Source organism: Alnus glutinosa, chromosome 13, assembly GCF_958979055.1.
Source record: "Alnus glutinosa chromosome 13, dhAlnGlut1.1, whole genome shotgun sequence".
Lineage (NCBI taxonomy): Eukaryota > Viridiplantae > Streptophyta > Magnoliopsida > Fagales > Betulaceae > Alnus > Alnus glutinosa.
In genome coordinates this window covers 13,768,483-13,784,042 of record NC_084898.1, presented here as the reverse complement: position 1 = coordinate 13,784,042, position 15,560 = coordinate 13,768,483, and the positions used below count along the sequence as shown (strand labels likewise).

General features: G+C 41.3%; 1 protein-coding gene across 2 annotated transcripts; it reads left to right on the top strand.

The window, feature by feature from the left end:
• Positions 1–9,090: 9,090 nt before the first annotated feature.
• LOC133853731 (nudix hydrolase 8) lies at positions 9,091–14,660 on the top strand. 2 transcript variants are annotated; one of them, XM_062289752.1, is made up of 10 exons: positions 9,091–9,112; positions 9,431–9,615; positions 9,760–10,001; positions 10,565–10,630; positions 11,360–11,497; positions 12,969–13,046; positions 13,173–13,223; positions 13,368–13,402; positions 13,754–13,862; positions 14,346–14,660. In XM_062289752.1, exons 2-10 carry the CDS (start codon positions 9,483–9,485, stop codon positions 14,550–14,552), a joined length of 1,059 nt encoding a protein of 352 aa, XP_062145736.1. In that variant the 5' UTR covers positions 9,091–9,112; positions 9,431–9,482; the 3' UTR covers positions 14,553–14,660. The 2 variants fall into 2 exon arrangements, with proteins under 2 accessions (XP_062145736.1, XP_062145735.1); XM_062289751.1 differs by lacking the exon at positions 9,091–9,112 and adding an exon at positions 9,137–9,228.
• Positions 14,661–15,560: the final 900 nt, after the last annotated feature.

The window sequence follows — 15,560 nt, the reverse complement described above, 5'->3', positions numbered from 1 at the left end:
AAGATGTATTTGCTTGGAGCCATGAAGATATGTCGGGGATTGATCCCTCGGTTATTGTCCATAAGCTGAATGTGGATCCAAATTATCGCCCAGTGAAGCAGAGAAGAAGAGCTTTTGCTGCCGAACGAAACATGGCTGTTGCTGAAGAAGTAGAGAAGTTGCTGAAAGCTGGATTCATCCGAGAGGTGGATTATCCCGAGTGGCTGGCCAATGTAGTGCTGGTGAAGAAGTCTAACGGGAAGTGGAGGATGTGCGTAGATTTCACTGACCTGAATAAAGCATGTCCGAAGGATAGCTTTCCCCTGCCTTGGATAGATTTATTGGTGGATTCGACGGCTGGACATGAGCTCTTAAGCTTCATGGATGCCTTCTCGGGGTACAATCAGATCTACATGGAGGAAACAGACCAGGAGAAAACTGCTTTCATCACAGACCGAGGACTTTACTGTTATAAGATGATGCCCTTCGGACTGAAGAATGCTGGAGCCACATATCAACGACTTGTGAACCGGATGTTTCAAAGTCAAATCGGCCGAAATGTTGAGGTATACGTAGATGACCTGCTAGTTAAAAGTGTTCGGGCAAACAGACACATAGAAGACCTCCGAGAAACTTTTCGGACTCTAAGAAAATACAACATGAAACTCAACCCCGCGAAGTGTGCCTTTGGAGTTTCTTCAGGCAAGTTTCTAGGGTTTATGGTGTCACAGAGGGGCATTGAAGCTAATCCAGAGAAGGTCAGAGCTGTCCTCGAGATGGAGGCCCCGAGAACAACAAAACAACTCCAACGACTGACAGGAAGGATTGCGGCCTTGAACCATTTCATATCACGGTCGAAAGATAAGTGCCTTCCCTTCTTTAAAATTTTACGAAAAGCATTTATATGGAGTGAGGAGTGTGAGGAAGCTTTCAGGAAGTTGAAGGAATATCTAGCCAACCCACCACTGTTGAGCCGCCCAACCGAAGGGGAGATTCTTTATCTCTATCTGGCAGTCTCTCCCTCAGCAGTAAGCTCGGTGCTAGTCCGAGAAGATTCAGGAGTTCAGAAACTGGTTTACTTTACAAGTAAAGCACTGCATGGCGCTGAAGGGAGGTATCCTCGGATCGAGAAGTTGGCGTTCGCTTTGATCATTTCAGCCAGAAGATTGAGGCCATACTTTCAGGCTCACGCTATCAGAGTTTTAACCGAGTATCCGATGAAGAAGGTGTTGCAAAAACCTGACCTCTCGGGAAGATTAGTCAACTGGGCGGTGGAACTCGGACAATTTGATATCGAGTTTCATCCTCGGACGGCTATCAAAGGGTAGGTTCTAGCAGATTTCCTGGCAGAATTCTGCAACATTCCTGAAGCAGAAGAACTTCCTAAGGAGTCAACCTGGGTGGTGTTTGTAGATGGCTCTTCTACACAGAGCAGAAGCGGAGTAGGAGTCCTCCTCAGGAATCCCGAAGGGCAAGAGTTCGGTTTTGCTGTAAAACTGGACTTCGTTACGACGAACAATGAAGCTGAATACGAAGCGGTGATAGCAGGTTTGGCATTATCCCGAGAGATGGGGGCAACTAATGTCGAAATCCGGAGTGACTCTCAGGTGGTCGTAGGCCAAGTCCAAGGGCAATTCGAAGCACAAGAAGATAGAATGGCTAGGTATTTGGAAGAGGTGCGGCGATTCCAATCCTATTTCGAAAGGTTCGTCATCACAAAAATACCTCGGGAGGAAAACATCCGAGCCGATGAATTCTCAAAGATCGCGTCGGGAACAGAGGAAGAGATTGAAGCATCAAGAAGGCAGATTATTGTTCTGACCGAGCCTTCGATAGCCCCGAGGATCAAGGTTATGGAAGTAGACTCAGCACCAGAGGAGCCAGAATGGGCAAGGGACATTATCCAGTTTCTCAGACATGGGTTGCTGCCCGAAGATAAGGTTGCGGCTCGGAGGGTGAAGATACAAGCAGCACGGTTCTACCTTCTTGGGGAGATACTGTACAAAAGAGGATATTCCGAACCCCTGCTCAAATGCCTCTCCAAGACCGAGTCGAATTATTTTCTCAGGGAAATTCATGAAGGTGTGTGCGGAGACCACTCAGGAGGAAGGATGCTGGCACAAAAAACCATCCGAGCGGGCTACTATTGGCCTACGATCAAGAAAGATTCAGCTCTTCTTGTCAAAACCTGTGACAAGTGCCAGAGATTCGCAAGAATCATGAAAGCAAGTCCCGAGAAGCTCACCCCCCTCACTTCTCCGTGGCCATTTGCGAAATGGGGGGTGGATATAGTTGGTCCAATGCCGGTAGGAAAAGGTGGATGGAAGTTCTTGATTGTAGCTGTAGACTACTTCACTAAATGGGCGGAAGCAGAAGCATTAGCAGCTATAACAACAGCGAATGTCATAACTTTCCTCTGGAAGTCGATGGTGTGCCGGTTTGGGATTCCTCATGCTTTCGTCACAGATAATGGGAAACAGTTTGACTGTGAACCATTTCGGAAGTGGTGTTCAGAGCTCCGTATCCGAAACCATTATGCTTCGGTACAATACCCAAAGGCGAACGGTCAGGTAGAGGCGACGAACAAGACCCTGGTAAAGATTCTGAAGAAAAAGCTTGATAAGAAGAAAGGAGCATGGGTTGAATATGTTCCAGAGGTGCTGTGGTCGTACCGAACCACCAGAAGAACTCCAACGGGCGAGACACCATTCTCACTTACGTACGGAACCGAGGCGGTGATACCTGTGGAAGTAGGATCTCCAAGCTTCCGTGTGGCTCACTACAATCCAGGACTCAACGACAAAAATGCTAAGGTACACCTGGATCTTTTGCAGGAGAAAAGAGACGACGCTCATGTCACATGGGCGGCGTATCAGAATCGAACGGCTCGGTACTTTAACAAACGGGTGGTGACCAGAAAGTTCCAGCTCGGAGATTGGGTACTCAGGAAGGTGAGCTTAATGATAAAAGATCCAACGGAAGGCAAAATGGGACCCGGATGGGAAGGTCCCTACAAGGTAATAGGATGCCATCAGAAGGGAGCTTATCGCTTGATGACCGAGACAGGGAAGATACTTCCGAGATCATGGAATGCCGAGCACCTGAAAAAATATTTTATGTAATTTATTGCTTTTTTCAGCTTTTTCCAAACAATTTCATATTCAATAAAGAATGTCTATTTCCAGTATTTATTGACAATGGCAGAAATCCAAGAATCAATCTGATTTATATTTAGGAAAAGTCTCTCGGCGCGCCAACACCGAGAGCAGGAAAAGTCTCTCGGTTTGTCCAACACCGAGAGCAGGAAAAGTCTCTCGGTTTGTCCGACACTGAGAGCAGGAAAAGTCTCTCGGTCAGTCAACACCGAGAGCAGGAAAAGTCTCTCGGTTTGTCCAACACCGAGAGCAGGAAAAGTCTCTCGGTCAGTCAACACCGAGAGTAGGAAAAGTCTCTCGGTTTGTCCAACACCGAGAGCAGGAAAAGTCTCTCGGCGCGTCAACACCGAGAGCAGGAAAAGTCTCTCGGTTTGTCCAACACCGAGAGCAGGAAAAGTCTCTCGGCGCGTCAACACCGAGAGCAGGAAAAGTCTCTCGGTTTGTCCAACACCAAGAGCAGGAAAAGTCTCTCGGTTTGTCCAACACCGAGAGCAGGAAAAGTCTCTCGGTTTGTCCAACACCGAGAGCAGGAAAAGTCTCTCGGTCAGTCAACACCGAGAGCAGGAAAAGTCTCTCGGTTTGTCCAACACCGAGAGCAGGAAAAGTCTCTCGGTTAGTCCAACACCGAGAGCAGGAAAAGCCTCTCGGTTAGTCCAACATCGAGAACAGAAAAAGATAGTCTATTCCTCAGATGATACGAAAAGACTACAGAAAAGAAAAATGCCTAAGTAAAAGGCTTCTTCGAATGCCACGATCAGAAAATAAAGAATTAAAAGGTAAAAGTTTCATTCAAAAGAGTTCATATTCGAAGTTTTGTACAGGTCAAAAAAAAAAAAAAAAGAAAAAAAAAAAGAAAAAAAAAAGGGAAAAGTCCAGGACAAGGCACAGCTTTTAGCTGGCAGGATCGTCAAGAGGATCTTCTCGGGGATCTGGTGCGTCAACACCCCAATTCGGAACATCAGGCATGAAGTCCTTACCGAACTCGTCCATCTCCAGGATGGCTTCTTCAGGAAAACCCACAAGCATCGGTCCAACCGTCTTGGGGTCAAATTTATATTGGGGATTTGTCACCAAGGTTGAAATTTTTTGAAACCCCAATGGCAACCCCGAGCCCAACTCTGATCCCGAAGGTGTGGTGCATAGCTCAACTGCTTCAAATAACGCTTGAGCTTTGTCCGATCCGCGTCATATCTAGCCCTAAGCCTAATTAAGAGACTCTATGAGTGATCCTGCGCCTTAACAGCTTTATCTCTCTCGGCTGCAAGTCTTTCAACTTCATCTTTGAGCTTGTCCTTTTCGGCTTCGGCACTCAAAGCATTTTTGCACGCCTCGGAGCATTCGTTCTGCACGGCCGACAAACGAATAGACAATTGATCTGCGCGATCCAGCTCGGAAGAAAGACTTGCAACAGAACGTGTGTACCGATCATTGGCCTCCAGTACTTCGTTCCTCAAACGAACATTGGCAGAACGCATCTCGGATATGATCGAGTCCCGAGAGGCGAGTTCCTCGTCCTTGGACTGAAGAAGAGACTTCAGCGTCGCGACTTTGTTCTCTAAACCCGAGATACGAGCTTGCACTTCGGGGGCAGGAGTAGGCGGGGGCGCAGGACGATTCTCGTACTTCTGCCAGAGGGCGGTCATCTTCACAAGGAGCTATGAAGAGAAAAGTAAGCAAAGTCAGAATCAAGATGCAAACAGAATGAAAAGGCCTACCTCCAAAAACTTACTTGATAATGGGAGATAGGAATGCCTTGAGCAATCTTCTCGGGAGAAGACGCCCCTGCATTTCCCAGATACCCATCGGGGATTAGGTTCTTTATAGCCTCCATTGGATGACCCAGAAGACCCCTGCCTAAAACTTCGAAACCGGCCGAGACCCTAGAGGAAGAGCTAGGACCCACATGAGGTACAGTCCCTACACTTGGAGCCGCTTCGGACCCGTCAGATCTTAATCCAGAAGGGCTGGCCTCAACACGAGTAGAAGTCTCGGGAAGCACACCTGCTTCAGGGGTAATATTCTCGGAGTCGATCCGAGACTCTTCAGGAACTCCGAGAGGGACAGATACTTCGGGCTGACCTACATTTTGAACTTCAGATGCGGCGCCCGGCATATCTTGATCAACCGCTTCCCGAGAACTTCTAGGTTCTTCAATGTTTTCAACTTCAGGTGTCCCAGTATGAGTCTCAGGTTGTACAGGCGCAGAACATGAAACTTGGGGGGTGGTATGCCCCGTTTCACGATTTTCTTCAAGAAGTGGTGGATCATCTCGACGCTCCGGAGAAGAAGTTTGGGGAGTAACGTCAGCTTCAAACTCCTCAACAAGAGGCTCAGCTCGAGGGATGTCAGCCTCCTCGTCCATCTCTTCAAGAGATTCACCACATGAAGCAGAAGGCTCTTGACGCACTTCCTCGGCACTAGAAGGTCTTATAACCGCCTTGCCCCACATCCGCTCGGCCTCCAAAAGCTTTTCAGCGATTCGGTCCTGGGCTGTGAACTTCCGCTTTCTGGCTGGATGCTTCACCCTGCGCGTGACGGGAATGTCTCGGGCCTCAGGTACATTCCCATCTCCTTCTCCAGACCTCTCGGGTTCCGGGGCATCCGTTGTCGAAGTCCCGAGAGGAGGTTCAGCAAAAGAAGTTTCTGCACATTGTTCACCCTGGAACGAGGCCTCGGAGCCAGACTCATCCCTTAGAACAAAGGACGGAGCAGGACTAACCTCGGGTGTAAGAGAAACCTCGGGAATGAAACCCCGAAAGCTTGCAGATCCCTCTTCAACGTTCGCTCCAGACGAAGGAGCCGAAGGAGGAGTTCTCCTTGCACCCAAGGCAGCCAAAGGAATTTTCTGTTTCTTTTGCACAGGGACATCCTCGAGAACTTCTTCAGAATTTTTGAACGACCTCTTCTTAGTAGCAGGCCTCGGAGATGGAGGGGCGTCATTCCTCTTCTTAATAGCTCCCCTCTTGGTAATGAGCTGTTTGTCTCTCGGGATGTCGTATCCGAGAAATTGCCTTAAATTCTCCTCGGTAACAAGACTGTCAAAGTCGACTTCTTCAAACCTTTCGGCCTTGACCCTAGCAGCTGACCACCCACTTATCTCCTTGACATCCTCCAAGTCGGATATACTGAGCGAAGGGGGGTCGCTTCGGTCAGGAAGTAGCAATTGCCAGGTCCGAGGCATCCTACGGTCTTCAGGCAAAAGGGTACCCTCAGGGCATTCCCACTCCCCAGAAACTCTGAAAAATTGCATCTCCCAGAATTTGTTGTTTGTTAACCCACTCTTAAGCTTGATAAAGACAGGCGGGTGACGAACACAGAGTTCAACCATCCCCTCTGCAGTTTGCCTCGGTCTGTAGATATTGAAAAATTGCTGGATTTTCATCTCCTTCTTCAACACAAGCCTCCAAAGGATGTAAGAGGCAAACAGATACCGCCAAGCATTGGGCATTATTTGACTGGGTGCGATCATCAGAAAAAGGACGAAGTCCCGAGCAATCTCCGGAAACGGTAATCGGAGCCCAGCAAGAAACATTCTCTCGTACAGGGTAACGTCGCCACCGTCGATAACCCGAGTTCCAGGCGCCTGGTAGAAAAACTTCACTGTTGGAGAAATTTCATAGTTTGAACGAAGGACACCCTCATGCTTCGCAAAGATGATGGTGTCGACCCTGCTCTCCAAAGGAGAAAGATCCACAGAGCCGTCGGACCTCTTTGTCCGAGCCCGAGATGAGGCGGGAGCAGTTGAGACAGTTTTCTTAGGAGCCATGGAAGAAAGAAGAAGGGTAGAAACAGAAAATACAGAGAAAGAAAAGTTTAACAGTGGGGATCGAGAGAGAGAATAGGTAAGTGACGAGGAATGAATAGTAAAATATTCAAAACCTTAAATACCCCCTCCCCTACGTGTCTGAAATACCAAAAGGCGCTGTCGTTTCAAAATTTTCGAAGGTGAAAAGGCGCGCCTTCCGTATTCCAGGATTAAATGCACTGCCTCGACAATGCCGTTTCATGATGACAAAAGGGCGGCGGTACAGAGCTGACGTCGTCATTGGAAAAAGAAGCGGTAAGATTTAAATGTTTGAATTGTTGAAAAGACGAGCCCTTCACAGTAGCAAGTACAGAGTGGCAGACGAAGAATAATTCCCTTATTTCCATTATCTCTGAAATCAGAGAATTAGGGGGGTAACTGTTAGGGATAAAATTAACCCTAGAGACACGTGGATTCAGAAACATCTCGGAGTTATGCCTCGGACATTTATTTCGGCCAGCAAAGAAAAGATTGCCTAGGTATAAATATATCTCGGAGGTATAACGACGTCTCGGTGCAAATACATCTCAGAGGCATAACGACGTCTCGGTCTTAACACTCCAGGTTACGGTATGTAGAACATCCCGAGATCTCCTAGTCTGAATGGAGCGAACATATCTCGGGTATTTGGGTCTCGGAATAACATCGCCTCGGAGGTGACATCAAGTCGGTATAATAACGTCTCGGCCTTTCACAACCCTGTTATGGTGCGGCGATATCCCGAGATCTCCAAGGCGGAGCGAACATATCTCGGATATCATCACCTCGGAGTTTGATTGAAAGTTTGCCGCGGATGTCTCAGAATACGATAAGGATAGAATTCCATAAGATCAGGGAAAAAACCGCAATTCCATGATTAATGGGATAAGGTAGTTATTTATCTGAAATCAAATTTAAAGAGATACAAGCGCAGAGATACAAGCGCAATCAAACTGCGGATTCTACAATCTCATTCAAATTCTCTGAAGATAAGATTCAACTAAGCTAGGATTCAAACTCCTAATCCAACTAGGCGTCAAGAATTCTAGTAAGGTAGCAAGTCTGGTGAGACCATGAGCCCAGCCTATAAATAAAGACCATTGCACCAGGTATGAGAACACGCATTCTCTGAGTTCTTGAGATTGAGATATTCATCAAAAAATTGATTTGAACTGACTTAGGCATTGGAGTGGGCGTAGTCGGCACCCCCGACGAGTTGTTTGTTATTTTTGCAGGATTGGAGTAGTTAATCAGGATCCAGTAGCGAATCACCAGGCGACACGTCACCATACCGGAAATTGTATCAACAAACCCTTTGGATGACCTTCTATCGTGCACATGTCCATCGGTCCTTCAAAACCTGGTAAGAAAAAGTGTTAAATGATATTAATCCATAGATAAAAATGAACAAGATAAACTTTGTAAAGCTAGCCCCACAATCATAATAATTAAGAGAAAATGATAAACCATCTCATAACTTGGTAAGAAAAACAACCCAAATCAATGAAAGAGAGGGGCAAGAAACTTCATCGGAAATATGGTGGCTTTGGGTAGTGACCTTCGGTAGATTCCAGCGGTGGCTAGGTTTGGCTGAGTAGGTGGTTGGTTTTTTTGGGCATATCCGATTTGTCCGTTGGTTTTGTTTTTTTGATATAAAATTTGATGTTTTTATGTCTGGAGTGTAATGTATATTTAAATAAGAGAAATTATTAAAACACTCACACTACACAACAATGATATAACACCAAGGCACAATAGAGTGAGGTCTATGTGTAGTGTTGTGTAGTGTGAGTATAAAGATCACTCCCCTTTAAATAATGTGTGAACATTTTATTAGAAGCCGGTAAAAATTAAATTTTACAATCCATCCGCATTAAAGGAGCTTTGAAGGACACACCTGCATTTATGATAGAACAGTATTAGGGAGAAGTAAAATTTCCGGAAATCGTCCGGAAATTTTATGACATGATGTACGCGGACCATGTGGTCCGCTTGTTTTATGCCCGACAAATCCAAAACAAAATGTAACTCCACACACTCTGACAGCGCGTGGGATCGAGATCTCACGTCCCTGTCTCTTTCTCACGTTTCTAATGTATTTGTTCACGTGATATTTTAAGTTAATTTAATTCCCTCGTTTTTATTTTTTTATTTTCCATTTTAGCTGTGAGAGTGAATTGATTCCTTTATTGTTGTAAGTATCGCAGACCACCCATTTGAGACCACGAATTAAGCTTCATCCCCACTACATTAATCTTTGATGTTCAATATTTGGATAAGATATTTCTTTATTTGTTTGTCCCTACTTGGGTTTGTGCTGCTAATTGCCTCATTATTTAAGTTTTCCTCTCAAAGTATTTCAATTCTACATTCAATCTATTGTTCACTCCGATGAATTCTATGTTCTTTTCTTGTTCTTGAACGATTCTCTTGATTTTTGTATTTTTTGTTTTCTAATTGTTCTTGCTGTGTACAGTAATTATATTAAAACTCTGGTTTAATTGGATTTTAGAGTTGCTGTCAGTGTTGAAGTTGTTGGGATTTCGATACTTTCCTCGATAGACATGAAATTGCTTGAATCGAAAAATGTGTTTTCGTCTGAGATATTCCATTTGGGAAGAACATACTCGACGCCGTTTTTGAATTTCAGGCACATACTTGGCGTTAACTACTCTCCACAGTTCTGTTCTTGCAGAGGTAATAGTTTCACTCATCAAAGCAAGCAGAAAGATTTTTTTTTTTTTTTTTCCCCATCATTAGATTATCTCAATGTATGAATTTAGATTCTTGACCCCATGAGAATTTAGCTTGATATTTATTTATTGGTAATCTTGGGTTCAGGAATATTTCTGAAGGCTTCCGGTTCAAGTACTTCACATAATAAACTCTCAGAAGAATCATTTTCATATCAGGTCAATGGAACAAGTGGGACTAGTTCAATGCCTTATTCTAGAGATTTGAGAGTACTTGATGCATTTGACGATGAGTATGAGGGAGTTGTTGTTGATCCACAAAAATTGCCAGCTAACCCAGTTGCCTTTGCTTCTATCCTTCATGCCTCTCTGTCTCACTGGAAAAAGATGGTAATTTCTCTGCCAACGTCATAGATCTCACTAGCTAAAGAATAATCGCTCACATTTTCAAGTTTTAGGCTAACTAGAGCCTTTTAACGAGATCTAATTCATCTGATTTCTTCATCTTTTTCTTTTTCTTTTTTCATGAAGTCCTTCTTCTCTTTCTTTTGGGTCTTATAGGTGATGTGGTTATGAACTCTTTCTTGCAGCTATGAGTAAATAATGATGATGATATAAACCAACTTGTTCAATTGTTTTTCCGTTCTTGATTTACAAGCGTCAGGCACCAAGTTTGTTGAGTAAACTATAGTCTTGCAGATAATAATTATTTGCTGATCCGAAAGTTTCGAAGACCTTTTTGATGTAAGACTCAATCATACAGTTCCCTGAATGAAAATTGGAATGAAAATCAGTAGGACGGGTTTCTCAGGCTAAACTGGGATTTTTTTTTTTTTTTTTTTTTTCTGCTGAATATGTCCTTATTTCAATGGATTTGTGAGCTTGAAATCATGCTGTATGCCAAACTATCTTGAAGGTTTGGACATTCATTATCTGAGGTCATTTTACTGCAGGGAAAGAAGGGAGTTTGGCTTAACTTACCGGTGGAACGATCTGAGCTTGTTCCTATTGCTGTAAAGGTAACTTCTGGACATGAGTATATGAAATTTCTATTATTGGGCCCTTATTTGTGATGCAGCACGAAAGAAGAATAAAAGAAAAGAAAAGATAGATAAATCTTACATTGAACATAATCTCACTGGCCAACAATGAGGTTTGGCAGCTCGACACAAACACAAATTTAGATGACTACTAAAAATGTGGTAGTTACTCAAAGCTTGTAATAATCTTCAGTGATGTATTCGGACTTGGTCAATTTCAACAGAAGTAAAGGTAAACTTTGATTTGATTTCAGCCCCAGCTATCAAGAATATTGCACACAGGTTCTGAACATAGGCTGATGTAGGACATATGTGGTGGAATGGTTTGCAGCCAACTTCGAGTAGAAGTGAATACTGAATACCCTAGAATCCCCTTGGGGACCTAGAATCTGCTAGGAAATAAAGAAATACTGAAATTTTATTACTCATTCAGAATAAGCATCATGAGTGGCAATAAGCCTTACAATCATTCTTATAGGTTGGTTAATTAAGGAGAAAACATTCAAGGCACCCTTGCCTAACCAAATCAAATTCAAATACCCACTAAAATCAAGGAGAGAAGATCAATTGTTGGCTTTCTTGGTCTTTTGTCTATCAAGCTTTTCCAAGTAGTCTGGTGTCATTACATCATAGGCATTGAAGACTAACCCTACCAATCTTATATTTGATTTACCCACTGAAATGTCATTGAACCTCCATTGGTTACAGGAAGGGTTCCAATACCACCATGCGGAGCGAGGATATGTGATGTTAACATACTGGATACCTGAAGGGCCTTGCATGCTTCCTGCTAATGCTTCACATCAAGTAGGGGTTGGGGGATTTGTCGTTAATGACAGGAATGAGGTAGGTGGCGTTTGATAATGTTTTTTAGAGGTGTTTTTCTGTATTTCGATTGAAAAAGTGCTTTTGATGTGACATAAAAGTGAAAGTATTTTGAGTTTTTTGTGAGGAAATTAAAGTTGTTTGTTAATGATTTGACCGTTTTGAATAAAAGTAAAAAAGTAAAGAGAGAAAGTGTTGGCAAACAAGCCCGTAAGGTTGCTTCTTTTGATAATGTGACAAAAATGAGTCTTCAAACTGACTGAACTGTGTTCATGGGCTTCCACCTCATGAGGCTGCAGTTCCACCCTAGTCATTAAAGAGTTACTGTATGTTGTTCTGTATCTCACAGAAGAAAGGAGATTAAATGGCAATTTGATTAAATCCTGATAATAATGAGCACTAAACATGCTCGAGAGTTAATTTCTTATCATAAAAACTTGTACATGCAACAGAAAGCCCTTCAGTTTCAGACTAACGTAAAGGAATTTTATGACAACTAGCTCATAACCCGCACTATGTGCAGGATTCTTTATTATAATTTAATTTCAAAACTTAAAAGGAACTTCTTTGAGAATAGAAAAAAAATATATATATATAAATTAGAACAGAAAATAAGGACAAAAAACAAAAATGGAAGAATCTAACAACATAAAAATAAAGACAAACAAACGAAAAAATAAAAAATACTAATATAATAGAAATTATTTTCTGTATACTTTTTCCCAATGTTGTTAATCAATTACACACATAAACACTGCATTACATATGAAAAAAAAAAAATACTCAATAAACAGCAACATAAATAAAAAAATTGTCATACCTTGTACCAAATACAACGATAGAAAATTCTCTTTCTCACCATCATCTTTCTGAATTCAAAGTAAAATTTCGAAAAGAGAATCTATGTTTTAAAAGTATGGCAAGAGAGAGAATTTCCCATTGTTATTCAAAATGACACAACCACATAAAATAAAGACAAACGTGAATCTCTCTCTCTCTCTCAATTATTTTATTGAATTCATTGTAAATTAGGAACATTAGCAAAAATCTCTCATATTGTTGGTATGATATCTATTTCAATACAAAGAAAGACAAACAGGAATCTCTCTCTCTCTCTCTCTCTAGGATTTCAAACAACTACATATACAGTGAACGTACCTCCCCCATATAGGATTTATGATTTATGATTTCGGTGGTGGCTGTATATTCATTATTCGTTTTTGTTAAAACCTACAGAATTTATGTTGCTACAAAATCTAATGTTTCCGTCTCTTGTAGTTTGTGGCTTTGAAACATGACAGTTATTTGATTTCAGATATTTGGTTTACACATGACAGTTATCGTACAGTTTTTTCTTTTTTTTTTTAAGGAAAAGAAAACTGCTTTAACACAAAAATAAGTACATTTGTCAACTGTATGAGATGCCACATGTCACGATTATAGGCTCTCCTTCTATTGATTCCCCTATTATATATGAATATATGATTTGTAGGTTCTTGTAGTGCAAGAGAAACACTGTGCTCCAGCTTTTTTTGGTCTTTGGAAAATACCGACTGGTTTTATTCTTGAGGTACCTTTTTTTTTTTTTTTTTTTTTTTTTCAGATGCTCCAACTTAAAATAGAAAATCATCATTAAAACTCAATATTTCAATTTGTTTATTTTTCATTCTTTGCCAATTGTTTTATTTGGTATCAGTCAGAGGAGATTTTTACAGGAGCTGTAAGAGAAGTCAAGGAGGAAACTGGGGTAAGTACTTTGTTGCTGACATTTTCTCTTAGGCTCTTATTCATCTGGATATCAATAGTTTACTCTTGCTAGTTGCATCAAACAGCATAACTATCCAGTCAAATTCTCCAACTCACATTAGATGAATTTTCTTCTATATTGCAGATTGATACTGAATTTATGGAAGTTATAGCATTCAGGTGATAACAAGACGTTATTCTCATACACAAACACATGTTATAGACAAAAAATGAAAAAGAAAAGAAAAGGAATTTCAAGTATTGCATGATTATCTTTCACTTGTAATATATGGAAAATCACTTGTCACAGACAAAAATCTAATATAAGAACAAAGTCTATCAACTTTAGGCTGTACAGTTAGTTTCTCCTACTGAAACAAGCATACCAACACTGCATAGATTCTGGCCTAGAACATCCAATAAGTAGATCACCATCGACCAGCACTGCAATCAGGGACTTTATACTTTCCTCTATGTACTTAATTGTCTTAACCAACAGTATCTAATATTCTCTCTGCAACTGCAATTCAGGCATGCACATAATGTGGCTTTTGAAAAGTCAGATTTGTTCTTCACCTGCATGCTAAGACCCCTATCAACTCATATCATCGTCGATGATCTTGAAGTTCAAGCAGCTAAGGTAAATGCCTTAACTCACAGAGCACTCAAGGTTGCTTTAGGCCGTTCGTTATTTTTCTTTACCCTTTATAGTACTTTCCTATCACCAATAGGCACTTTAAGGTAGAGCTGTCTACAATCAATTCTAAGACACAAGCCTTCTCTAATAATTTCAATCTCGAACAAGGTTTGTTTGGTAATGTTTTTTAGAGGCTACTTTTTGCTTTTTGGTTGTGACGTGACATAAAAGTAAAAGTTGTTTTTGAGTATTTTGTGAGTTTTCTATGTATTGAATTGTTTGTTAATATTTTTGTTTTTTTTTTGCTAAAAAGCAAAAAGCAGTCCTAAAAAGTATGCAAACAAGCCCAAAACCTTTGTTTGGATCCACTAGTGTTTTGTGAATTTTTACTGTATAGATGACATTAAACCCGGGTTTTCTTCAAATTTTATTCAGTATCAAGACTATTTTATGACTCCAGAATACATCTCATGTTGTACCATGCAGTGGATGCCCCTAGTTGAGTTTGTGGAGCAACCACTTATACGCGAAGACCACATGTTCAAGAAAATCATCGACATCTGCATTGCCCGCCTAGGGAAGCGGTATTGTGGCTTATCTGCTCATACAGTGGTATCCAAATTTGATGGCATGCCATCTTCCCTGTACTACAATGTTGTAGAAACTCAAGATTCCAATTGTACAGGCAGTTGAATGAAGCTGTTGCAGTCGGTACTTTGCATTGCCACACAATCCTCCTTCTTGTGTATAACATGTAAATATGACAGTGCTCTTTCTAATGTATATTGTCTTTTAATGTTATTAGAACAGTTTCTAATACGGTGTGAATGATGCGTTCTTCGATGTTATTTATGCTTTCAAAGAATACAACAAAATAATTAAAATTAAGATACCCTTCCGAGGATCTTACTCCGATTTTTAAGTCAGTCTCTAAGAGAAAAATATGTTCTATGCATAAAATATTCAGTCTGTAGTTTATACCTAAGGTATGAGCCTATTTATAGGTAAAGAAGTAGAGTCAAACCTGAATTGGATTTTCTATTTGAGTTTTATTTGGTCTGTGAGTCTTATCCTCATTCAACTGGAACTAGATTGTTGATCAGATTCTTTAACGAGTCCTTATTGGACCCGAATTAGGATTACTACCCCAATTCAACTTAGAGTAGGATTATTCCCAACAAATGTAATTCGACTTAGAGTAGGATTATTCCCAACAAATGTAACCTGTGCCCCATTGTACATGCATGACCATAAGACATTGCTAAATGTTAGACAAACCTTGATCCACTTTTACTATCTTTGCAATTAAACTTCCATGAGGAATGATTTAGTCAATTGGAGAGGGCATGATTCATTGGAAAATGCTTGGGGCACTACAACAACTTTTACTATAATTCTTCTTACAAACTGATATAATAGTCCATAATTGATTAAATGATTGAGACTATATAGTTGACATCTTAACCACTAATTAATTAAGTTGAAAAGTCAAATTTTTTGCTTAATCATTTCACTAATTGTGGACTGCCACGCCAGTTTGCAAATGACTTTGTTATAAAATTTGTAGCATCCTTAGCAACACTCTAATTCTTTTTATCACATTCAATAAAATGTAACTTGCGAGAATTCATTTCACGAAAGACCTTGTTGTCCTCATCCACATGTCGTGCATCAATATTGACATTCGTTTAAATGATCTTT

What these genes read in the sequence shown, in the direction of transcription:
- LOC133853731 (XM_062289751.1), top strand. Translation starts at nt 9,179, where the DNA reads ATGTTCAATATTTGGATAAGATATTTCTTTATTTGTTTGTCCCTACTT. An exon ending in TGTCTCACTGGAAAAAGATG is followed by an intron (nt 10,002 to 10,564) that starts GTAATTTCTCTG and finishes ATTTTACTGCAG; the next exon opens with GGAAAGAAGGGAGTTTGGCT. An exon ending in TTGAAGTTCAAGCAGCTAAG is followed by an intron (nt 13,863 to 14,345) that starts GTAAATGCCTTA and finishes TGTACCATGCAG; the next exon opens with TGGATGCCCCTAGTTGAGTT.